This window comes from Lissotriton helveticus, chromosome 5_1 (genome assembly GCF_964261635.1).
Source record: "Lissotriton helveticus chromosome 5_1, aLisHel1.1, whole genome shotgun sequence".
Classification (NCBI taxonomy): domain Eukaryota; kingdom Metazoa; phylum Chordata; class Amphibia; order Caudata; family Salamandridae; genus Lissotriton; species Lissotriton helveticus.
Window position 1 is genome coordinate 1,524,775,295 of NC_136065.1, and position 25,811 is coordinate 1,524,801,105.

Genomic DNA, 25,811 nt, shown 5'->3' on the forward strand with positions numbered 1-25,811 from the left:
GGGTGGGTGAAACAGAAACTGTATGTGTGCGTATACTTTGAATGAATGGATGCCTGGAGCATGGTATTCTCTGACTCTTAGATAGCACATGTGTATCTAGAGAGAGTAGATGGTCGCTGGATGAACTAAGTGTTACCTTGAAGAGCATGTACCACCGCACCCGCACGTCCGTTCCAGTGCAGGGAAGGCAAGGAAAAGAAATTGTAAATGTGTCCAATACTACCATGAATAGTAGCAGTACTTTGTATTGCGACTGCAATCACAGCATATATCTGGTTATTACGGTGGACACTCCGTACCTCTCTTAATAACTTTAGTTTACTTGTAGTACGTCATTCATGTGTGGGTGTATCACTGTTCACTCAATATTAAGCAAAGCACCTAAAGTCATCCCATATGTCATCAAATACGTCCCATGTGAAGTGATAGATAATCAAATTAGTTAGCTTCTTCATTTTCCTTTTCTAGTACTCATTTGCACTGTAGGGTGAAAGGTAAATTAATTAAGCAGTAGCCCTTGTAACAGAGTATTCTCAGTGCCACCCGTAATAGAAAAGTAATAGCTTCACCACCTGCATGTACTGGACCGGTACAGTAACGCAAGTCTGTCTCACTCATCATGGTGTGCAACTGTTTTTCTCGGGTGCAAGTTCACTGTGCTGTCAATGTCATTCTGCCGGCTTGCATAAGATAACGTACCAATTTTCCTAAACAAGAGAGAAGAAGAATAAGACTGGTGTACTGTCATAGTCGACTGTAATGGAAGTCCATAGTGGTCGTAGAATTTGTTCATTAAACTACCACTAATGTTAGAGCAAGGATGCAGAAGTGGGAGGTTACATAGATACTGTCCTCAATAGTTATGTACTGTGCTTTCAATTTGCTACTTGTACTGTGACCCAACTTTCGGCTCAATCACTTTGTGTTATTAATGCTAAGGAGCATTGGTTACAGACTATGTCTTTCTTTCTTCATATAGTTGCTCCTTCCAAATCAACATCACGGAGGGAGCAGGCTAGAATGGCCCGGCAACGGAGGCTGGATGCCACTGTCGCCGAATATCGGCGGCTGGTGGCCCTGGAGGAGGAGGAGGACACGCAGTCGACCGGTGCAACAACAACATCCTCGACTGGGACCGCTGCATCCTCCTCCGTGACCCCACGGGACGCCAGCATGCGCAGTGCTCCAGCGGGACCGAGCCGGGCTAACAAAGCCAACCGCCACCGCCAAGCAACAGAAACACCAGCTGCCCCCCACAGGAGCTGCAAGGCACGCCAACGCCGCCTAGGAGTCCGAATGTCCTACCTGGAGCAGGAGGTCCAGAACTATAAGAACTTGGTGAAGGGCCTCCGCTCCGAGCTTGCCACCCTCCGCAAGGAGTATGATGCCCATGCCGCAAAATGCACCAGCACCCTCCAGTAGTGGAGTGTCCCTTGGCCTTTTTTTATAGACTTTTGGGGGGTGGGATTTGGGAGTTGGGATCGTTTTGGGACGTTTCAAAGACAATCGTTGGGATTAGGGTGGGTCTTGAGGGAGATTATTTTGTTAGGGATACATAAATATAAATTTTTAAACTTTATCTGACCATACCTGTTTTTTACTGCTTTTCAGTCTGGTGGGTGGGGGACGGGGGTCTAACAGTAACTTTGTTTTCCTGAACAGTCGTAGGACTTTAGTAGTACAACCGTCAATCTCTCGTCTACTCCTAAATAATACTCCATTATACTACCTCCCACCAAACGCTTATCTTACCTGTAATTTGTGTTAGAAATTAGGGCTAGGCCCAGGGCTGGCTCCACGTGAAATGGGGATTAACGTTGGCAATCTTGGGCGGGTGAAATTTCCTCATTGCGGTGGTACTAGTGGTGTGACACAGTGGCAGTTGCATGCCTATGGAAAAAAAGAAAACGAAACCTGGTTTGTCCTTACTGTAGCATTACAACGGTTACCGTACGATCGAGAATATAGCAGGAGACAGTACACTAGAACAGTGCCATAATGTAGCCTAACAAATGGTAAAGTATTTGCTTGCAAGTATAACTAGTACTTGCGTTGAATTTATTTGACATTGGCTCCTACTACTAGAAGATATAGTACTGAAGCTGAGTAAGTCTAGAAGATATCCTCGTATTCCTTCACCAGCCTGTTGCTATGACCTTATCCTCCCCAGCAAGTGTGTGGAATTATTGATGTCATTTTAGTCAGACATCAAGCAAAACAACACAGCCCGGGGGAAGAGGGTTAGGGTTTGGAAAATGGATGGGAATGGGGGTTTCTTTTTGGGTAGGTTTTGTTGAGAAAAAAAAAAAAAGAAAAGCACAGCATGGACAAACAATAATTGAAGATAAAGAGAATTTTTGGGTACACACTAAGGCTAAGCACATGCAGTCACACTCATAGAATAAAACAATGGATACTGTATCTGTATTGCGTATGTTGTTGGAGTTGTCCTGTTGAATTTGGTAAGTAAGTTGCATGCAGCAAACAATTCCTCTTATTGGCGGCACTCCTCCATTCCAGCTGACGCTTCGTCCATCAATGTTGGTGACCACTGACAGAAGACACCCTGTCCACTGCCTGCCTGGCGGATGTTGACTGAAACCCGGCCTGTAATTATTGAATGGAAAACAGGAAGTGCTATTACAATACCATTGATAAATAAATAAAAGGTATGTACGCTGTGTGGTTCAAAAAGTGACACTTTGATTTCCCTAATAGACAGTACAATATTTTTGAAATTGCGTGCTCTGTCTGAGTCACCTTTTTAAGGATAAATAAGTATGGCCAAAATATTATAGCGGATCTTTCCCCTCAAGGTAGGTGTACTGTAAACTGTGTTTTAGAACAAAATTTGACCTTCCCAGCAATGCTCCCACCAAGACCCTTACTAAAGCCAGTCGCAAAAATGTAGAAGAACCCCAATCAGATCTCCAAAAACGATGCCTAGCAGAAAAATGGTGACAAAACGTACTTTGAAAGTAACAGTAGGCCCAAATACAGACCGTGGATTGTATTCAAACCACTTGCAAGCAAGCAAAAGTATCCATAGCCAGCATCGCTCCAACAGTGCTCTAAAACACCAGAACTGCGTTGCAATAGAACCCCCCGAAACACATGCAAACCTGCTGCTAGGGCTAACCCTAACGAACCCTAACTTACAAAAAGTGCCAAAACTGGTGTTTCCTTATGGATTTTGTCCAAAACACTTCTAGCCGGTATTAGACCTTCCCAGGAATGCCCCAGGCAAGACCCGCCAACCCACCCGGAAAAAAACACCCGACAACACCCCCAAACAGCGAAAAAGCTAAATCTCATACTTACAATATCTCTCGGCCTTCGGTCCAAACGCGGCGCTGTGCAGCTAGGTCATCATTCATCATCAATCATCATAACTCCTGTTTTCCAGCACGGATTTCCTGAAAAGCAAATGCAATCAAGATTAGATTGTCGCAGCAGTGCTTCGACAGAGACCCCGGCCGCAACCCACCCACGAACAGCAGGAAGCCCCCCAAAACGCTACATTGAGCAAGATGACAGAAGAAATAGCAAAAAAAAGGCTGTTCCTTAAGGATTTTGTCCAAAACACTTCTATCCGGTATTAGACCTTCCCAGGAATGCCCCAGGCAAGACCCGCCAACCCACCCGGAAAAAACCACCCGACAACACCCCCAAACAGCGAAAAAGCTAAATCTCATACTTACAATATCTCTCGGCCTTCGGTCCAAACGCGGCGCTGTGCAGCTAGGTCATCATTCATCATCAATCATCATAACTCCTGTTTTCCAGCACGGATTTCCTGAAAAGCAAATGCAATCAAGATTAGATTGTCGCAGCAGTGCTTCGACAGAGACCCCGGCCGCAACCCACCCACGAACAGCAGGAAGCCCCCCAAAACGCTACATTGAGCAAGATGACAGAAGAAATAGCAAAAAAAAGGCTGTTCCTTAAGGATTTTGTCCAAAACACTTCTATCCGGTATTAGACCTTCCCAGGAATGCCCCAGGCAAGACCCGCCAACCCACCCGGAAAAAACCACCCGACAACACCCCCAAACAGCGAAAAAGCTAAATCTCATACTTACAATATCTCTCGGCCTTCGGTCCAAACGCGGCGCTGTGCAGCTAGGTCATCATCATCAATCATCATAACTCCTGTTTTCCGCCACGGATTTCCTGAAAAGCAAATGCAATCAAGATTAGACTGTCGCAGCAGTGCTCCCAGACACCAAAAATCACCCACAAACACCCGGAACCCCGCCAAAGAGCACCCCAAAGGCAAGCAAGTCAGCAAAAACGGCAAGAAATTTCCACCTCATATTTGGTCCAAAACACTTTTGTCCATTATTAGAGCTTCACAGCAATGGGCCCAAATCCGTCAACTCACCCGCAAAGAAGTACAACACCCCCACAAGTGCTGAGTCTTTCTTCATTGGGCGTAATCCAGCACTCTGCTTTGAGGGAAATCGCAGTCTGTAGGAGGAGGATAGAGGAGCATGTTCTTCAGAACTTGTGAACCTGAGGAATGTAGACTGCGGCACCTTCAAATCAATAAGCAAACAAGTGAAGACAGTTCTGCTGATGGTCTTGTTTTTGGGATTAGGTGATTAAAGTTTGAATTAAATTAACTGTGCAAAACAAAGAAAGAGAGACAAACAGGAATAAAAGTGAATAAGGAAAAAGAAAGTTATTGATTCATTGTCTCATTTTCAGGCCTCGGTGTCAGGGAATAAGAAGAAGATTTTGTCATCATACTCTGCGAATTCAGGCAGGATGAGGTCAGTGCCACCGAACAGAGAACAAATCCCCTCATCTACGTTGCCGTCCTCCTCGTCTTCATGCGGCGTGCTTTCTCGTACTTTGTAATCTGGTGGTATGAGGTGCTGATTCATCTTGATCATTGTCAGCCGCTCCACATTTTTGGGCGAGAGGCGGCTCCGTTTGGGAGTTACAATGCCACCAGCAGCACTGAAAACACAATCTGAAGACACACTTGCGAGTGGGCAAGACAAATAGTTTATAGCCAGGTTGGAGAGCTGTGGCCACAATTGTTTTTTGCCATGCCAATACTGCAATGGCTCATCATTAAGAAAGACCTCTGTTGAGTCATTCAGATAGTCCTGCACCATCGACTCAAGGTCATCAACGGTTCCTCCACTTTGCTTACTTTTTGCTGTGCCTGTGACATTTTTTCGAGAACCATACCCAAGCAAACTTAGCCAATCCTCCACAGCAGCCACTGTTAGTGTTGTGTGTGGTGCAGATGATCCACTTGCCGGTGTCTTTAACGGCTGAGAGGTCACTTGTGCCCCAGCCACAGGTGCAGAAGTGGATTCTTGTGACTGGGGATGGCCTGCTGATGCTGATGCTGATGTACTGCCTTCTCCTTCAATAACCTGCCGTTCTTTTTCAAACCTCTTGGCTGACCAGGCTAGCCAATGTTTGTAATTTTGAACATCTTCATCAGCAAAAGGAAAGAATGCTTTGCCTGCCAGCGCCTTTTTGTAGCGTGGATCCAGAATAGTAGCACAAATGTAATGCTGTTCTGACTTGATCTTTTGAAGATGTTCATCACCACGTAGGCGCTCTAATAATTTCTCAGACAAAATAAAATGGTCTTTTTTTGTACATCTTTTTCAAACTCAGAAGACACCGCCATCAGTTGGTGCTCCAGCATGCACAACAATGGGATAGCTTTTCCCAAATTACAGTGCTCCTGGCTGACTGCACGCGTGAAGAACTCAAAAGGACGAAGCATGTCTGTCAGGCTTTTAACTATGTCCCATTGCGCCGCACTCATCCGCAGGTCCTCCTTCTGAGATGTACCCTCTGTGAAGAAATAGTGATCGAGTACCGTATACTGCTCATACAGACGCTCAAGCATGTAGAAGGTTGAGTTCCAACGTGTTGCCACCTCCTGGATGAGTGCTTTCACTGGTATTCGACTTTGAAGTAGCAGCCTCCTCAGATGCTTCCGGGCCTTAAAAGAATGGCTGAAATGGTTGCACATTTTGCGGCAGGTGGCCATTACCGCGAACGCTGCACTGTCTCTATCACTCAAGAATTTTTGAACTACCAGGTTGATACAGTGCGCCAAACATGGCACTCTGAAATAGCCACCCTGCGACATGGCCTTAACTACATTGGCGCCATTATCCGTGGAAACATAACCAATCTTGCGTTTTTTGGGGGATAGCATTTTCAAGACCTTTTTGTCAAACTCTTCCAAAATGTTTTCTGCTGTGTGACTTTTCTCCAAGCCAAACATGGCTAGTGTTGCATGTTTCCGAGCAGCTTTGAAAACTTTGTCCGGGTCAACACCTGCGTTTAGCTTTGCTTTAACACCTGAAAAAGAGACCCAGTGTGCAGTGATGCACATGTAATCAGCGCCTGCGCCACTGGTCCACATGTCTGTTGTCAGATGTATTGTGTGAACAGCACTCTTCTGCAAAGCTGCCCCAATCGCCTCCAGCACATCTTCATGTAGTGCTGGAACTGCAACTCTGGCAAAATAGAACCGGCTAGGAACCTTCCATTTAGGGCAGAGCGTTGCCACTAATTCTAGAAAACCTACCGCTTCTACAAAAGAAAAAGGGAGAAGGTCCACAGCTAGCATTTTAGCCAGCTTAGTGTTATACAGACGCGTCAGTGGGTGGTTGCGTTCATATGGCACGTCTGAAGTAAGCATTGTTCTAATGTTGCCCTGGACCAAGCATTTACGGGCTGATAATGACTTCGTTGACCCAATTTTGCTCGCTGGTGAACTTTTGTGCGTTGGTGTCTCACTCGCTCCAACACTCTTAGTGTGCCTCACATTGGGTGTGCTGCTGACAGGGGTACTGGGTGTAAGGGAAGTGTTTGACACGTCTTCTTCCTCCTCGTCATCATCAGATGAAACATCAACGTTTCCTTGAATTCGGCCTTTCTTGATCGCATCTAGGTGCGCAAACCATTTGACAGTGTGCTGTCTCCTAAGATGACCTCTCTGGCCTCCGGTACCATAGTTGGTACCTGGCTTACCACGACTAACTGCAACCTTACAAAGGGTACAAATGGCAAACTTTGGATTTTTTTGACAAACAGTAAAGAAGTCCCAAACTGGGGACTTCAAGTGTCTGTGGGACCTGGAGGAGGCGGCGATACTGGTGGTGGTGGTCATGAAGCTAATGCCAGATGAAGTGGAGGATCTGGATTGCCCAACTTTTGTACGTTGTGCACTTTCACCGCCACTAATTAAGGTCGAGGTGGATGGAGGTCTCTTCTTGCCAGAAAGAAATATGGAAGCGGGACGAGTTGGTGTACTACTTAACTCCAATGATTGTGGTGTTTCCACTGCCTCCTCATCGACAACATCATCATCATCATCACGCTCAGCAGCTCTTCGGGCTAGGGTCAAAATGTCTGTTTGCTGCATGCCCGCTGGGGCTGCAGTGACCTTTATGATGACTGGGTCGTCGTTGGCAGAGTCTTCATCAGCAGCAGTATCCGCCACTTCTTGTTGAGCCTCATCACACTCCATAACTCTGAGACTTTGGACGAGCTTCCTTTTACGCTTAACTACCTTTGTCGGATCATGGTGTGCCTCACTCTCAGACGGCTGTGGTGCTGGTTCCCAAGTTTGATCCGTATCATCAGAAGGAGGTGTGCTTGAAGAAGATGTAGACACCACCCTTGATCTCTTCCTTGCTAGGGGTGTGGAAAACAATGAAGGATCATCAGGAGGAGTGGCTTCCTCAAATGATACCTCGCCTTGATTGTCGATTTCCTGATGTGCCCCTACTTCGGGAGGAACAACTATTGTGGGCACTTGTGACCCTCCATGCACCTCTGCTTGCGCATCTCCTTGCGCTGCCTCTCCTTCCACATGTACTTGGGCTTGTACTTGCACATGTGATTGTTGTTGCGGCTGTGGTTGTTCAACACTCGTCAGATGAGCTACAACAACCTGTGTTGATTGAGGGACATTGCTGCTGCTTTCTTGCGATGAGCCAACATCACTGGTCGATGGTGATTGAAGAACTATACTGGCTGCCTCTGCAGCACTCAAGGCCTTGGACTTAAGTTGGCCTGGTGGTGGTGGTGGCACTGAGCCCAATGGAGCGGGGGTGCTGCTGCCAGCTTGGTCCCCAGCAGATCCCGCTGCTGCTGCAGGCATACTTTTTTTTTTACTCCCAAAAAAAGGGGCGGGCGGCACACCAGTGTCCTTGGTAACTTGCTTCTTCTGCTCCTTACTGGCACCTTTCTTGCTAGAGGAGCTACGGGTTACTTTTTTTGGGGCCATCTTCTTCAGAGCAGGTCAGCAGGCAGCAGTTGCACGAGTTGCAGAGGGTTCTGTGTCCAGACGTGACGTCGCGTGACGTTATGCTGCACACACACACCGCTGCAGGACTTCTTCCTGGCACTGGTGGTTCTCTTGAGTCTTCTTGTGCACCTAAAAGCAATGGAAGACAGAGGAACATCATACATATACACCCCAAAAAATCGACAAAACACAGAAAAATGAGCACAATCCCATGCCATCCATGATGTTTACATTGAAGACACCCCACAGAAAGACTAGGGACATGCAAGTATGCAACACTCACTACCCCTGGGCATAATGGATGAAAAGTAGGCAAAATAAGTGCATGCCTCAGACACTCAATCAATCAATCAATCAATCACGACATTTTTAGAGCGCACTACTCACCCGTAGGGTCTCAAGGCGCTGGGGGGGGGGGGTGCCGTTACTGCTCGAACAGCCAGGTCTTGAGCTTCTTCCTGAAGGCGAGGTGGTCTTGGGTCAGGCGCAGGTCAGTCGGGAGGGAGTTCCAGGTCTTGGCGGCCAGGTGGGAGAAGGACCTTCCTCCTGTTGTCGCTCTTCGGATGCGGGGGACGGCGGCGAGGGCGAGGCTGGTTGATCTGAGGTGGCGCTTGGGAGCGTAGAAGTTGATTCGGTTGTTGAGGTAGCTCGGGCCTTGGTCGTGTAGGGCTTTGTGTGCGTGGGTGAGGAGACGGAATGTGATTCTTTTCTTGAGGGGGAGCCAGTGCAGGTCTCTCAGATGTCCGGAGATGTGGCTGTTTCATGGGAGGTCGAGGATGAGTCTGGCTGAGGCGTTCTGGACCCGCTGGAGTCTCTTCTGGAGCTTGGCGGTGGTTCCGGCGTAGAGAGCGTTGCCGTAGTCCAGTCGGCTGGTGACGAGGGCCTGGGTGACGGTCTTCCTGGTCTCGGTGGGGATCCACCAGAAGATCTTCCGTAGCATGCGTAGGATGTTGAAGCATGATGAGGAGACGGCATTGACTTGTCTGGTCATGGAGAGGGAGGAGTCCAGGATGAAGCCCAGGTTACGTGCGTGGTCAGTCGGTTTGGGTGCGGTGCCCAGGGCGGGGGGCCACCAGGAGTCGTCCCAGGCGGAGGGCGAGGAGCCCAGGATGAGGACCTCCGTCTTGTCCGAGTTCAGTTTCAGGCGGCTGGTCGTCATCCACTCGGCTACGTCTCTCATCCCTTCGTGCAGGTTGGTTCTGGCGGCGGCGGGGTTGTTGGTCAGGGAGAGGATCAGCTGGGTGTCGTCGGCGTAGGAGATTATGCTGAGGTTGTGTTTGCGTGCGATGTCCGCGAGGGGGCTCATGTAGACGTTGAAGAGGGTGGGACTCAGCGAGGATCCTTGGGGGACGCCGCAGATGACTTCGGTGGCCTCTGACTTGTACGGTGGTAGGCGGACTCTCTGTGTTCTTCCGTCGAGGAAGGAGGTGATCCATTCCAGTGCCTTCTCCTGGATTCCGATGTTGCCGAGGCGCTGTATTAGGGTGCGGTAAAAGACAGTGTTGAACGCCGCGGAGAGGTCAAGGAGGAGGAGGGCCGCTGTTTCTCCGTTGTCCATCAGGGTTCGGATGTCGTCGGTGGCAGCGATGAGGGCGGTCTCGGTGCTGTGGTTGGCTCGGAAGCCAGACTGTGAGGGGTCGAGGGATCCATTCGTCTCGAGGAAGGCGGCCAGCTGTTTGTTGACGGTCTTTTCGATGACTTTGGCCGGGAACGGGAGGAGCGAGATGGGACGGTAATTCTTGAGTTCGGTGGGGTCCGCTGTGGGTTTCTTGAGTAGAGCGTTGAGTTCTGCGTGCTTCCAGCTCTCCGGGAAGGTGGCGGTGTCGAAGGAGGTGTTGATAATGTCCCGCAGGTGGGGTGCGATGACCGCGTCGGCCTTGTTGAAGACGTGGTGAGGGCAGGGGTCGGTTGGAGATCCGGAGTGGATGGAGTTCATTGTGCGGATGGTGTCTTCGGTGCTGATCGGAGTCCAGGCGCGGAGAGTGGTGGTGGGTGGCGTTGCTGTGGTCGTGGCGTGCGTCGGTTGGGTGCTGAAGCTGTTGTGTATGTCCGCGATCTTGTTGTGGAAGAAGGAGGCGAGGGAGTTGCAGAGGTCTTGCGACGGGGTGATGTCGTTGTTTCCGGCGTTGGGGTTGGAGAGCTCTTTTACGATGCTGAAGAGTTCCTTGCAGTTGTGTGCGTTGTTGTCAAGCCGGTCCTTGTATGCATTTTTCTTGGTGGCGCGGATCAGTTGGTGGTGTTTCCGGGTGGCGAGCTTGAGGGTAGCCATGTTGTCCCTTGTTTGTTCCCTTCTCCACACTTTCTCGAGGGCTCGGCAGTTCTTCTTGGAGCTCTTGAGTTCGTCGGTGAACCATGGGGCTTTTCTGCTGCCGGGTCTGCTGGGCGGGGTCCTCAGAGGGGCGAGTTCGTCCGCACAGTTGCTGATCCACTTCGTGAGGTTGTCGGCGTCCTGGCTGGGGTTCGTTGAGCCGGCGGGAGGGTGCTGGCTCAGGGAGGCGGTGAGCTGGTCGGCTGTGATCTTGTTCCAGCTTCTTCGGGCAACCTGTTGCTGGTGGTGGTGGATCGTCGTTCTTTTGAAGGTGAAGTGGACGCAGCTGTGGTCCGTCCAGTGGAGTCCTGTTGCGTGGCTGAAGGCGATGTCTTTGCTGGATGAGAAGACGGCGTCGAGTGTGTGTCCGGCGAGGTGGGTGGGGGTGGTCACCAGTTGCTTGAGTCCGAGGTTAGCGAGGTTGTCGAGCAGGGTGATGGTGTTGTGGCCGCTGTTGTTCTCCAGGTGGAAGTTGAGGTCCCCCAGGAGGATGTAGTCGGCGGAGGGGAGGGCATGCGGGCTGATGAAGTCGGCGATGTCCTCGCTGAATCGTGTGCGTGGTCCCGGGGGTCGGTAGATCAGGGTGCCTCTGAGGGTGGTCCTCGGGTCGGTGTGGATCTGGAAGTGCAGGTGTTCGGCGGTGGTTAGGGTGTCGTCGGTGTTGGTCGTGATGCGGATGGTGTTTCTGTGGATGATGGCGATGCCTCCTCCCGTCTGGTTGGCGGTGCGGTCCCTCCGTGTGATCTTGTAGCCTTCTGGGATGGCGATGGCGATGTCGGGCGCTGAGGAGGCGTTCATCCAGGTCTCTGTGAGGAAGGCGACGTCAGGGGCTGTGGTGTCAAGGAGGTTCCAGAGTTCGATGGCGTGTCTGTGGATGGAGCGGGTGTTGAGCAGGATGCACTTGAGGTGGTTGTTGCTGGTGTTCGGCTTGGCGGGTGCTGGTGCAGGGTCGGTCCGGATGCAGGTGAACTTGCAGGCGTGGCAGCTGAAGGGTCCGTGGGTGTGCTTCGGGGCGGCTCGGTGGCATCCTGGGGTGCGGCCGGTGTTGAGTGCGAAGAGAGCGGCGGCGTTGTAGGTTCGTCGGGGCGGCTTCCGTCGGTGGGGGCCAGGGGTCCTGGCACTGGGCGCGGTCCAGGCGCGGACGGGCGCAGACGGGCTTACCTTTGGCGCGCCTTCGGCGCACAATCGGCGCGCCTGCTGCGCGTCAACGCTGCGCGTTCGCACGGTCGCCATATAAGGCGAAGTGCGCGGGTGGGCGGAGCAGCTGGGAGGCGGGAGCGGGGAGGGTACAGAAGAGAAAAAGGGGCGGGGTAAGCGGCGGTGGCGGGAAGCGGGGAGGGAGAGCGGAGGGCGGCGAGGTAGGCGGGCACACAGGAAGGAAAACGCTAACACGGGCACTAAATTACAGAAAAACAGGCACAAATGGAGAGAAAAACAAAACAAAAATAACAACAGTTAAGGCAGCCGGCAGGCGAGCACGGACCACGCCGCTCGGAGGAGGGGGGCGTGGTCAGCGGAAGCGAGGCAGGCAGCGAGGCAGTGGCAAGGCAATGGGGCACACGCAGCAGCTGGTGGCCGTGCGGCGCGGGGGTGTCCCACAAGTGGGTCACACTCACCTGCGTCGCACGGTCGCCATATAAGGCCAAGTGCGCGGGTGGGCGGAGCAGCTGGGAGGCGGGAGCGGGGAGGGTACAGAAGAGAAAAAGGGGCGGGGTAAGCGGCGGTGGCGGGAAGCGGGGAGGGAGAGCGGAGGGCGGCGAGGTAGGCGGGCACACAGGAAGGAAAACGCTAACACGGGCACTAAATTACAGAAAAACAGGCACAAATGGAGAGAAAAACAAAACAAAAATAACAACAGTTAAGGCAGCCGGCAGGCGAGCACGGACCACGCCGCTCGGAGGAGGGGGGCGTGGTCAGCGGAAGCGAGGCAGGCAGCGAGGCAATGGCAAGGCAATGGGGCACACGCAGCAGTTGGTGGCCGTGCGGCGCGGGGGTGTCCCACAAGTGGGTCACACTCACCTGCGTCGCACGGTCGCCATATAAGGCCAAGTGCGCGGGTGGGCGGAGCAGCTGGGAGGCGGGAGCGGGGAGGGTACAGAAGAGAAAAAGGGGCGGGGTAAGCGGCGGTGGCCGGAAGCGGGGAGGGAGAGCGGAGGGCGGCGAGGTAGGCGGGCACACAGGAAGGAAAACGCTAACACGGGCACTAAATTACAGAAAAACAGGCACAAATGGAGAGAAAAACAAAACAAAAATAACAACAGTTAAGGCAGCCGGCAGGCGAGCACGGACCACGCCGCTCGGAGGAGGGGGGCGTGGTCAGCGGAAGCGAGGCAGGCAGCATGGCAGTGGCAAGGCAATGGGGCACACGCAGCAGCTGGTGGCCGTGCGGCGCGGGGGTGTCCCACACTGCCTCTCTTCAAAATGGCCCCTTACACCCCAAGCACATGTTGCCTGTACCAGCCAGCACTCAAGATGGCCACCACCACCACCCACATGGCCAGTCCACATCAACAGTACACCCCCAAAAACAGAAAAACAGCCAGAAATCACCACAATCCAATGCCATCCATGATGTTTACATTAAAGAGAGTGAGACCACACCACAGGCACACTCAGTCCATGCACCACCACCCCTGGGCAAAAGGCCACACCAGCAGCCCCCAAAAAACGACAAAAAACAATAAAATAAGCACAATCCCAGCCCATCCATGGCCTCAATTATGTTTAAATTCAAGAAGACACCCACAGAAAGACTAGGCCCATGCAACACTCACCACCCCTGGGCAAAGGGCCCCACCAGCAGGCCCAAAAAAACGACAAAAAACAATAAAATCAGCACAATCCTAGCCCATCCATGGCCTCAATGGTGTTTAAATTCAAGAAGACACCCCTCAGAAACACTAGGCCCATGCAACACTCACTACCCCTGGGCATAATGGATGAAAAGTAGGCAAAATAAGTGCAGGCCTCAGACACTGCCTCTCCTCAAAATGGCCCCTTACACCCCAAGCACATGTTGCTGCCTGTACCAGCCAGCACTCAAGATGGCCACCACCACCACCCACATGGCCAGTCCACATCAACAGTACACCCCCAAAAAACAGAAAAACAGCCAGAAATCACCACAATCCAATGCCATCCATGATGTTTACATTAAAGAGAGTGAGACCACACCACAGGCACACTCAGTCCATGCACCACCACCCCTGGGCAAAAGGCCACACCAGCAGCCCCCAAAAAACGACAAAAAACAATAAAATAAGCACAATCCCAGCCCATCCATGGCCTCAATTATGTTTAAATTCAAGAAGACACCCCACAGAAAGACTAGGCCCATGCAACACTCACCACCCCTGGGCAAAGGGCCCCACCAGCAGGCCCAAAAAAACGACCAAAAACAATAAAATCAGCACAAGCCCAGCCCATCCATGGCCTCAATGGTGTTTAAATTCAAGAAGACACCCCTCAGAAAGACTAGGCCCATGCAACACTCACCACCCCTGGGCAAAGGGCCCCTCCAGCAGGCCCAAAAAAACGACAAAAAACAATAAAAACAGCACAATCCCAGCCCATCCATGGCCTCAATGGTGTTTAAATTCAAGAAGACACCCCTCAGAAACACTAGGCCCATGCAACACTCACTACCCCTGGGCATAATGGATGAAAAGTAGGCAAAATAAGTGCAGGCCTCAGACACTGCCTCTCCTCAAAATGGCCCCTTACACCCCAAGCACATGTTGCCTGTACCAGCCAGCACTCAAGATGGCCACCACCACCACCCACATGGCCAGTCCACATCAACAGTACACCCCCAAAAAACAGAAAAACAGCCAGAAATCACCACAATCCAATGCCATCCATGATGTTTACATTAAAGAGAGTGAGACCACACTACAGGCACACTCAGTCCATGCACCACTACCCCTGGGCAAAGGGCCCCACCAGCAGCCCCAAAAAAACGACAAAAAACAATAAAATAAGCACAATCCCAGCCCATCCATGGCCTCAATTATGTTTAAATTCAAGAAGACACCCCACAGAAAGACTAGGCCCATGCAACACTCACCACCCCTGGGCAAAGGGCCACACCAGCAGGCCCAAAAAAACGACAAAAATCAGCACAATCCCAGCCCATCCCTGGCCTCAATGGTGTTTAAATTCAACAAAACAGTTGTATCATGCACCCCTAACCAACCCTGGTCCTACTGGATACTGTGGCTACCCACAATATAATTTATTTAATGTTCTGAAAAAGTTCCAAAATTGTACTTGCAGCAACTGTAATGCCCCAAACAAACTTACTTGTGAAAGTTGATTTCTAATCCAAAAGTGATCCAAAGACAGTCAAAAAGGCCTCAAATCCAAATATCCAGCAGCACCCACAAAAAGTAATCCTTCCAGCTCCAGATCCAAATGAAAGTGACCAGGAGATGGACAAAGCACTGGGAGGAGCCTGCTGGACAGGAACAGGAAGTTGGAGACTGTGGGGCACTTCCTTCCTCCCCCCCCCCAAAAATGGACTCCTTGCAAAAAAAAAGGCCATGCAAATGTCAACCTGAGGAGTGATTCTGATAAAAATCATAATTTTCTGAAGGTTTATCCTGTTTGCTGGTGATTTTCTTGTGCAGAATTGCAAAAGCTCTATTTCGCGAGTGCGAGATTGTTCCTTTCCGCCGCAACTACGTGTTCGCAATTGCGAACTCTCGCGAGGTGTGCTGTGCAAGGTGGCAAGCCGCGATTACGTATTCGCGGGCGCCAAACTCCCGCGGGATCACGCAGCAAGATCCAAAATGGCGCGGCACTCGCAAAGAAAAACAACTCGGCAAACGCTAAATGACGGAAAGTGAACGCCGTGCACCACGCCGCGCGCCGCAACCAAGCAAAAAATCCGCCGCGAGCGGATTCACGGATTTTCGACTAATTCGCGAGAGTTCGCGGATTGCGAATTTGCCGAAAATCCGAAAAATCCGCGAGCGGAGCGGATTTTACGCCCATGCTTACTAAGGAGTACTCTTATTTTGATTTGAAACATACTTTAAATACACCATGAAATCCTTGAAATATTGCATTGTTTCTCCAAAAATTATATGAAGTCAAAACTGCTATTTTTGCCTACTGTGTAAATTAAGTAAAACATATTGGTCACTCATAACAGTGGTCAATGATGGTGAATTCTTAGAGTTTTTGATGGACGTTGATGCGGCATATGAAATAATGAATTATTTTGTGGTAAAAGACTTATTTTTCAGTAAAACTGATACCATTGATTTAAAATCAAAACAATATTTTTCCGAGAGTATGCCTGAATGAGGGAGCAATTTCTTTCCTTCTGTAAATGACTCTATGTGAATTGAATCAGCTTTAGCTACTTCATATGTTTTAGGGTGCTCATGTTGTGTTTGTGGAATGTGATGTATAGGCACCTGAGATCAGTGTGAGATTTTAATGCTTCCTACAGGTGAGCATTAAACACCCCTGCTGGTGAGAAGGGAATGCACTCTTGGGACAGAGGTCTTTGTGCTTGACTAAAGCAGTTATTGACCTTTCTTTATTTCTATTTTCTGATTCTCTGTTGCACAGATTTGGTTTCCGTTGGCAGTTTCAGGACAAACATCAGCCTGAGTGAGCTGGAAAATCCCTCTTACTCGGGGAAGGAGAATCCAGCTGCAGCTGGTGTCCAGGAGACCGAGATTGGCCAAGGTAGGCCTACTGAGCTTGAACACACCTGTCTCAAAATTGATTATTGTGTCATAAAGATGGGAAAAGTTAGCGCAACCTGCAAAAAATAGGAACATATAAATAAATGAGTTCTCATGAGGATATTTTCACATTTCAAAACTGCTATCCTTTTAAGTAACTACAGCTCAGACAACCAGGAGTAAATGAAAAACCATTGAAGGAGGATGTACGTGAGGGAGGCAAAAACCAGAAGGAAGTAAGAAAATACAAGGCAAGGCAGGGCAAGGCAAGGTACGGAGAGGCAGACTGGCTGAGGAAAGAAGGGAGGTAGAAATTACAAAGTAGTTGAGGGAAAAAAGAAAGTATGAAAAACTAAAGAAAGAAGGAAGAACTAAAGAAAGAAAGTAAGGAAGAAAGATAGAAAAAAAAAGAAAAAAGGAAGAACGAAAGAACGAAAGAAAGAAAGAAAGAAAGAAAGAAAGAAAGAAAGAAAAAAGAATCCTCCATAATTTTGATGACACTTTGACAATAGAGCCTATAATAACCTTGGGTGGGGTCGACCACTAGCCAAAGGTATACCACTAAACAGTCAAATTGTTGCAATCAACAAAAAAGGACTTCTGGTAATTCGAGCTGTTGGGAAAGATTTGTGGTGTGACACTTTTCATCCTCTTTCAACCATCTACAAATACTAAGGGCCTGATTATGAGTACGGCGGTCCATAGTACTGCGGCACTCGTACTATGGACTGAATTTCTGTGCATTTTAGGCCCTGCTGCTGCCTCATACTGTAGCAGGTACTCTCTTTACAACTCAAGTTTTGTGAGATTCTGGGTGTTAACAAGTACCTCATCTTCTAATGCCCTATCTTTTACTATATATATTTCTGGCTTTCACTTTTTGCTCTTGGAACGTATCTTTTCACCTTTTTCTCACAAGCTCTCAATCATTGATTACCCCCTATATCAATTTCTTATAACAAAGATCCTTAACTCATGGTAATGTCATCCAAGCATACAAAGTTAACTGCAGGTTTTTTCAGTTGCCCAATGTAGTAAACAAGGGATAGAGTAGAAGCACAAGCCAGGGAAGTGCTAAACAGGCATATGTCTGGGGGTCTATGCTTGCTTCAGTCTCAGGTCACAGGATGGGCATTCTAACAGTTCTTAATTTCAGCTATAGAAAACTAGCCAGTCATTGTAGTCTAGTTGCCCTGCCTGGCTATAAAAGGTGAACTTAATTTGTATATACTCATGTCTGTCCACTCAGATTCATTATTGCTTTATTAAGTCACAATTGTATGCTACTCTATTAGTAAATGTAATGATCTGAACTTACACTTACTTATGCAGTTTTTTCTGATTGCTTGCTAGCAGCTAAGACCTGTTCTGCAGGACTGGGGGACTTTTAAACAATCTCCTGAAAGGTGGGGTTAAATTGTCAAGATATACTCTGGGAAGGAAGGAGTAAAATGTAGATAAGGCTAACATCTCAATTATATGCAATAATGTCAATGCCTCCATATTTCTTGGGAAAAGGAATATAATTTTTAGATTACAGAATAATTCAGTAGTTCAGTAAAACATGATGTATCATTAGTAAGGCCCACTGTTTTTTGTTTTTACTGATTTTTAATGATAAATACAGACAGAATACCATTTACTTTCCTGCCAATATTTATTTTAAAATGTGAATAAAAATGGAAAATGGATTGCTTTTCAGTGATTCTGAATGCAGTTAATTATAACTGTCAGGCCAATAGCTGTGCGGATTGACAGGCAAGGGGGTAAAGAAATAAAGGAATTTTAGCAAAGAGCCTTAAACAGCAGTTTAATTCTAAAATGTGCATGTTTTCTTATAAGTGCCTATTTTATCATCTGAGTATGTTTATATCATTGAAACTTGTAAAGTCTTCAGGCACAAGTGTAAATTAACTGGTTAAATACATTTAGAAATATACACATTTCAGTATAAATTTTTTCACAAAACGTACAATAAATATGGATGAATACAGATAAAAGGAGCAAAAAATAAATATGGATAACACAGACGGAAATGTCAAAAAAATAAATACCGTAAAACCAGGAGCCCTAATCATTAGTAACCCGATTTCCACAAACGATGGTAATTTACTCTTGTTTCTTCAATCAATCAATCAATCAGAGTACTTGTAGAGCATGCTACTTACCTGAGAGGGTCCCAAGGCGCTGAAGGGAGGGGGGTGCTGCTACTGCTCGAAGAGCTAGGTCTTGAGGAGTCTTCTGAAGGCGAGTAGGTCTTGGGTCTGTCGTATGTGGGTAGGGAGGGTGTTCCAGGTATTGGCAGCGAAGTAGGAGAAGGATCTGCTGTCGGAGGTGCTTCGTTGGATGCGGGGAACAGCGGCGAGTGCGAGGCTGGCGGAGCGGAGCTGGCAGGTGGGGGTGTAGAAGCTGAGTCTGCTGTTCAGGTAGGCTGGTCCGGCGTTGTGGAGTGCTTTGTGTGCACGGGTGAGGAGCTTGAAGGTGATCCTCTTGTCGACGGGGAGCCAGTGTAGGTTTCTCAGGTGGGGGGTGATGTGGATGCGGCGGGGGACCTTGACGATCAGTCGGGCGGAGGCGTTTTGGATGCGTTGTAGTCGTCGTAGGAGTTTGGCTGGAATTCCTGCGTAGAGTGCATTGCCGTAGTCCAGTCTGCTGCTGACGAGGGCCTGTGTAACCGTTTTTCTTGTTTCGGTCGGGATCCACTTGTAGATCCTGCGAAGCATGCGGAGGGTGTTGTAGCAGGAGGAGGAGACGGCGTTGACCTGCTTAGACATGGAGAGGGAGGAGTCAAGGATGACTCCTAGGTTGCGTGCATGGTCGGAGGGTGTTGGTGCTGTTCCCAGTGTGGTCGGCCACCAGGAATCATCCCAGGCTGAGGGGGTGGGTCCGAGGAAGAGGACCTCCATCTTGTCCGAGTTCAGTTTCAGACGGCTGCTCCTCATCCAGTCGTCGACGGCCTTCATTCCCTCGTGAAGGTTGCTTTTGGCAATGTGTGGGTCCTTGGTGAGGGAGAGGATGAGCTGGGTGTCATCGGCGTAGGAGATGATGTTGAGGTCGTGATGGCGGGCCACTTGTGCGAGGGGGGCCATGTAGAGCAGAGTCGGACTGAGGGATGAGCCCTGGGGCAAATTATGTCGGTGGCTTTGGATTGGAAGTGTGGGAGGCGGACGCTCTGGGTTCTCCCGGAGAGGAAGGACGTGGTCCAGTCAAGGGCCTTCCCCAGTGTGGTCGGCCACCAGGAATCATCCCAGGCTGAGGGGGTGGGTCCGAGGAAGAGGACCTCCGTCTTGTCCGAGTTCAGTTTCAGACGGCTGCTCCTCATCCATTCGTCGACGGCCTTCATTCCCTCGTGAAGGTTGCTTTTGGCAATGTGTGGGTCCTTGGTGAGGGAGAGGATGAGCTGGGTGTCGTCGGCGTAGGAGATGATGTTGAGGTCGTGATGGCGGGCCACTTGTGCGAGGGGGACCATGTAGAGCAGAGTCGGACTGAGGGATGAGCCCTGGGGAAAATGATGTCGTTGGCTTTGGATTGGAAGTGTGGGAGGCGGACGCTCTGGGTTCTCCCGGAGAGGAAGGACGTGGTCCAGTCAAGGGCCTTCTCTTGGATTCCGGCTTCTAGGAGGCGTGTCTTTAGAGTGCGATGGCAGACCGCGTCGAATGCAGCCGACAGGTCCAGGAGGATGAGGGCTGATGTTTCGCAGTTGTCTAGTTGGCACCTGATGTTGTCTGTGGCGGCGATGTGGGCTGTCTCGGTGCTGTGGTTTCGTCTGAATCCGGATTAAGATGGGTCCAGGATGTTGTTGTCTTCCAGGTGGCGGGCCAGTTGCTTGTTGATGATTGTTTCTATGACCTTTGCTGGGAACGGAAGCAGGGAGATAGGCCGGAAGTTCTTGAGGTCCTTGGGGTCCGCCTTGGGCTTCTTGAGGAGGGCGTTGATTTCGGCGTGCTTCCAGATTTCCTGGAATGTCGCTGTTTCGAAGGAGATGTTGATGACCTTCGTAGTTGGGATGCGATGGCTGCGTCTGCTTTGTTGAACACGTGGTGTGGGCACAGGTCTGACGGAGAACCTGAGTGGATGGAGTTCATGACATTGCGTGTCTCGTCATCATTGACGTTGGAACAGGAGGTCAGGCGGATGCGCTGGTGGTGTTCACAGGGGAGGTGGAGTCTGGCGTAGTCGGGCGGTCTTGGTTTTGAAGCTCTCATGGATGTCAGTGATCTTGTGATGGAAGAAGATGGCTAGTGAGTCACACAGTTCTTGCAAGGGTGGGATGTCGATGGTGTTGGCGCTGGGGTTGGAGAGTTCCGTTACGATGCTGAAGAGCTTTTTGCTGTCGTGTGTGTTGTTATCCAGGCGGTATTTCAAGGAGAATCTCTTGGCTAGTCTGATGTGGTGATGTCTGTGGGTGGTGTCCTTGTGGGCTGCGTGGTTGTCCGGTGTTCGTTCGTGGAGCCATATTTTCTCCAGTTCCCGGAATGCGCGTTTGGATGTCTGGAGTTCGTGGGTGAACCAGGTGGCTCTCTTGCTGGCGTGGCTGTTGGAGGGTTTCTTGAGCGGGGCAAGGGTGTTGGCACAGTCATCAATCCACTGTCTGAGGTTGTTGGCTGCGGTGTCTGGGTTAGTGGGGTTGGTTCTGGGCGAGGGCGGTGATCAGCTGGTCTTCGGTGACTTTGCCCCAGCAGCTGCAAGGCAGCTTTTGGGTGCGGTGGTGCGTGGTTGGTTTCTTGAAGGTGAAATGGATGCAGTGGTGGTCGATCCAGTGGAGTTGGTGGTGTGGTCGAAGGCGATGTGGGTGCTTGTGGAGAAGACGGGGTCCAGCGTGTGGCCGGCAGCGTGTGTGGGTGCGGTGACGAGTTGTCTGATGCCGAGGTTGGCGAGGTTGTTGATCAGGGTGGCGGAGTTAGCGTCGTTGTTGTTCTCGAGGTGGAAGCTCAGGTCCCCGAAGAGGATGTAGTCCGTAGATGCGAGTGCGTGGGTGCTGGCGAGGTAGGCCTTTCCTTTCTCATTCTATGTTTGTCAGACTATTGAACAAGTAATTATTTTATTTATTTATATATTATTTATATAGCGCTGGCCAGACCCAAAGGTATCGGAGCGCTTCACATCATGATCACTCGTAAGATTCATAGACATACTGGTATGTAAAACGGCTCCAGACATATCATAATACTATTGTCTAGAGTGCACAATGACACTTGCAGGGTATGTTATCACAATAGTATGTACACAGCCTTGACGTCAGAGAGAGCACATCTCTCGGGGGGATGGGGGATAGTGAGGTAGAGTTCTTAATGTCAAAGTTTCTTGTGAGCTGTTGTGGGCCTTCTTCGATGGTTAGGTCATAGCTATCCATACAAGAGAGAGCGAGTGAGGAAGAGTTATTTGAGATGCCTTTTGAATTGTAGGTACGAGGGGTTGGTCCTATTTTGGACTGGTATAGAGTTCCAGATTTTGGGAGCATTTCCTGAGAAGGATCGGGATGCGGTTTTTTGTTTGCGAGTTCTTGGAGGCATAAGGAGTAGGTTGTTGGTACTCCTTAGGCTTCTTGTCTGACCGGCCTCCTGGAGTTTGGCGGCCAGGTAGGTGAGTTTGCCTGTGTGCAGCGCTTTGTGCGTGAGGCATGCTGTTCTGAAGTAATTGAAAGATGAACCCTAGCACTTTATGAAATATCCAAATAACTATGGAAACAGATAGTACATTGGGTAACCAATCCCTGTCAAAGGATGGATCCATAATCGATTGTTTTTATACTCGCAGTGGTGAGGCCAGATATTTTCCATCGCAAGTTGTACCAGACCATAGTCTAACATCCAAAAAAACTATTGGGAATCCCTGTCTATTATATCTTCTAACACCCCTACAATTGCTATTCTTTAAGTGTACTGAATAAAAAGACATGATCTATAACTATTATATAATGCAATGTTTTTCTTCTGTCCACCTTTCACTGAACTTTCTGACGACCTAAAGAACCAAAGAACCCAAATAAGGTAAGTTCTGTCCTGCATGAATTGTCTACTATGTGCCTGTGGTGTGCCTGTCTTTTAGATACAATGGAAATGTGACCAGTAGCAATTGAGGAGGACGGCTATGAAAGATATGGCTTAGAGCTTTGTTCGACCACCAAACAATAGTCCACTGTGTTCTGCATCCAGAGTGTGCTTTATGGATACACTGTTGATTAGAATGACAGACTTGCATAGGTCAGCAATATAATCAAGTTATTCCAGGCCACTGATATCACACTGTGAGAAAGTCATCCCTTGTGACCTGTTCACCCCCATTATTTTACTGATACTGACTCTTACTGTGCCCTGGGCTCTGCTAAATACGGCCAGGGCCATTGCTGTGATGAAAAAGTATATGGCAATTAGGTATATTACAATTGGCAATGACAGATTATTGTAAGTCCCTAGTGTATAATAGGGCAAGGGGGATTCAAACTACCTATAATTTATATTATAGGGCAGGGGGGTTTAGAGTAGGGGTGGGCGGAATTTGCGTAGTCGCGCTATGCAAAGCTCCACGAAAGGGTAAAAAATCACCGCGAGCACACAAAGGTTCTGCGAACAGGCGGACTTGCTTGTTCCGCCCGTTCGCGATGCTTTTTTCCTGTTTGCGAACGCTGTTTGCGTGCTCGGGGAGAACTATCTCTCAAACACACATTTTGTAAGTGAGAACAAGCAAAAAATTCTGCGAAGCAGCGGATCGTAGAATTTTTGTCAATTCCGCGTTATCCACAGAACGGGAAATAACCCACATTCTGCAAAATTCCACGAGCGGAACAGAATTTAATGCCCAGGCCTAGTTTAGAGGCTCAGTAGATGTCCCATACTAGAGTGTGCACTGCTGTGTGCCTACTGTCATTTTTAAAGGCAGCCCTGTTTTGTAGTCTGTCTTTAAAAAGGACATTACATGTAAACTTGACTTTGGTGGCAAAGGTACTTCCAAAGTGCTAAACTACCTTATTTTTACATATAAGTCATCCGAAGGTCTTGCCTTAGGTGCATCTGAGGTGGGGTGCCATGTAACTCTAAGCAAGGAAATTATAAAATATGTTTTATATGCTCTAGTGAGAGAAAACCTGCAATTTAATTGTATTACCCCATTGTAGAGTAGAAGGGGCTACACATGGCATTCAAAGGCTTAAAAGATGAGCAAAGATAAATCCAACAACATGCCAACGTTAAATTTATCATAACTAATACAGAAAATATGTTATAGAACTTTTTTTCTGTGGGCCAAAATCCACCCATAGTGCTGCCTCTCCTGATTGGTCAGCTTTAACAAGCTTAGCCAAGCTGCTTTGATGAGGTGATAAGTGGCCGCATAGAGCAGAGGTTATCTGATGAAGAGAGCTCTGCAGCTGCAGGGAAGGGATCAGAAAGCGATCTGGGTAAGTCAAACTGGGCTTCAAAGGTGAGCAGGACAGCAAGGAATGCCAGGCCTATATATCACCACATCCAGTGCCCAAGAAAGGAATCTGAAGAAGGTGGAATGGGATTGTTAATGCAAATGAGCCACACCAGTAGGTTGGTTTAGTTAGCTCTTACTCCAAAGAAGGGAAGATATCCATCTTGAATTTTAAAGTGCAAATCTTTGTGGGACAAAAATATGCCACACTTTGGAGGAAGCTGTCTTGCTTCTGGGTGGCACCATGCACCTCGTTGGACAGGATTTACCCCCTGCTTGTCGCCCCAGATCATTAAATAAATAGGTGAGAGCTGCATAGCAACTCAAAATTTGGTGACTGAAACTACAAGAAGAAGGATTGCCCTGCTGGAACCCTTGTCTGCTCCACACAGGATTGCCCCTTAAAGGATTGCTCCTGTTGCACACTTGGAATTACAGCCTTAAGGACTTTGCCTTGCTTAAAAAAGGATTAAGGTGTGGACTCCCTGAAAGCAACAGGTTAACAGAGCTTCCATGCACCATCTCCCTCAAGAAGTACCTAGCCAGAAGTGCGTCCAGTGGACTTTTAAGATTTGGCCAGATGCTTTGTGGGAACCGTAGTCCAAATGTCCAAGGAGCCTCTCAGAGATTCTATACCCATGGATTTGTATTTTGGTCACTTTGCACCATCAAGAGGAACTTCAGGCAGCAGTTCCAGAAGTTTGGAGAAGTTTGGGACAACTTTTAGAAAAAGCTCCATGTGTGGACTGGCCCAATGTTGAGAGTCAAGCCGACAACCTTCAAATGCTACCTGACCTCAATTTCAGATTCATCCTGCTGAAAGCTCAGTACCTCCGGACTTCCAGGATTGACCAGGGCCTCCCTGAGAAGCAATCTGACAATGTTGCATCAAAATAGGCCTGCTTGAGGGGACCGCTCGACGTCGGGAGAAAATGCTCCGAAAACGTTTCTAAGTCTGAAGTAAAAATTTGACTGGGGCCTTACGCTTAGTGTATTATCTGACCACGGGTCCATCGTGGTTGGCCTCAAAATTTGACTTTGTCTCGGTCAAGCCCGACCAGATTTCCCAAGTTGGCGCAATATGTTTCTAAGTGCTAGAACATGGTTAATCTTTAAAATCCCATATCTTCGGTTCCCTATATTGGATTTTTGTCATTTTGGTGTCATTTTAAAGATTACAATATTTCCTGTTACATTTAAATTGGCTTCGGATTTTTATTGCATGTGAGAGTGTGGGTGTTGTTAAATACTTTACCTACCTGTCTGCTGAGTTAGGCCTGCCTGTTCACAGCCAGCTACCAAGGGATGAACCAGGGGCTAATATTTTGAGACATGGACTGGACCTTATATTGTGTTGCATTGTGGCCTTATTGCTCGTGGTAGGTGCATACTTACTCCTACTAATAATTCACCTTCCACCACACACCTAAATTCTAAGTGACCAAAGGCTGTTTAGTAATGTTTATATGGTTTCTTGTACTTTGCATAGCCCTATAGAGGGCACATAAATATATGTAAGAAGTTATAAAGAGATGCTGCAAGCATGGAGGTGCTTGTAATGATTACCTGTGCATTACAATAAAAGGACACCTATTACGTTTATCAAGACTCATTGAGGCTCATTCACAATCCGCTTTCTAGCATGTAAAGTAGTACTACAATGGAACTACTTCACGCACTATAGAACGATCATCATTAACTGTAAAAAATCGGGTTATTGGTTAAGGAGGGTGAAAACCCCACTCAAGTAACAACCACAGTCCTTGTCAGGGTGAACCACAAAAGACACCAAATTAACCTGTGTTTAACCCTTTGTTAGCTTGGCACAAAAGATAGAAACGTGAAAACACAACACAAGAAAAATCCCAAACCAATTTCGAAAAATAGAGTGAATTTTGGTAAATACAATATTAGCATAACATTAAAAATGAAACAAGCAGAACCAAATATATTCCCAAATTTTTCTTTCTGTGAAATAGCACCTAATTGCACAAAGCGCCACTCGCAGTTTTCTGATTACGTCAGACGGGGGAATGTCACAAGTTCAGGCCAAACGCGATAGAGCATGGGTCTTATACAGGGAGTTGGTTAGT

General features: G+C 48.7%; 1 protein-coding gene across 23 annotated transcripts in view; it reads left to right on the forward strand.

The window, feature by feature from the left end:
• The window catches only part of LOC144755528 (polymeric immunoglobulin receptor-like), a 348,962-nt gene that overhangs the window by 301,912 nt on the left and 21,239 nt on the right, over nt 1-25,811 (forward strand). For all 23 annotated transcript variants that reach the window (XM_078644541.1, XM_078644560.1, XM_078644554.1 and 20 more), the window contains 2 exons: nt 16,187-16,306; nt 22,276-22,295. In XM_078644541.1, the coding sequence (XP_078500667.1) occupies nt 16,187-16,306; nt 22,276-22,295 (140 nt within the window). The remainder of the gene's footprint in view (nt 1-16,186; nt 16,307-22,275; nt 22,296-25,811) is intronic.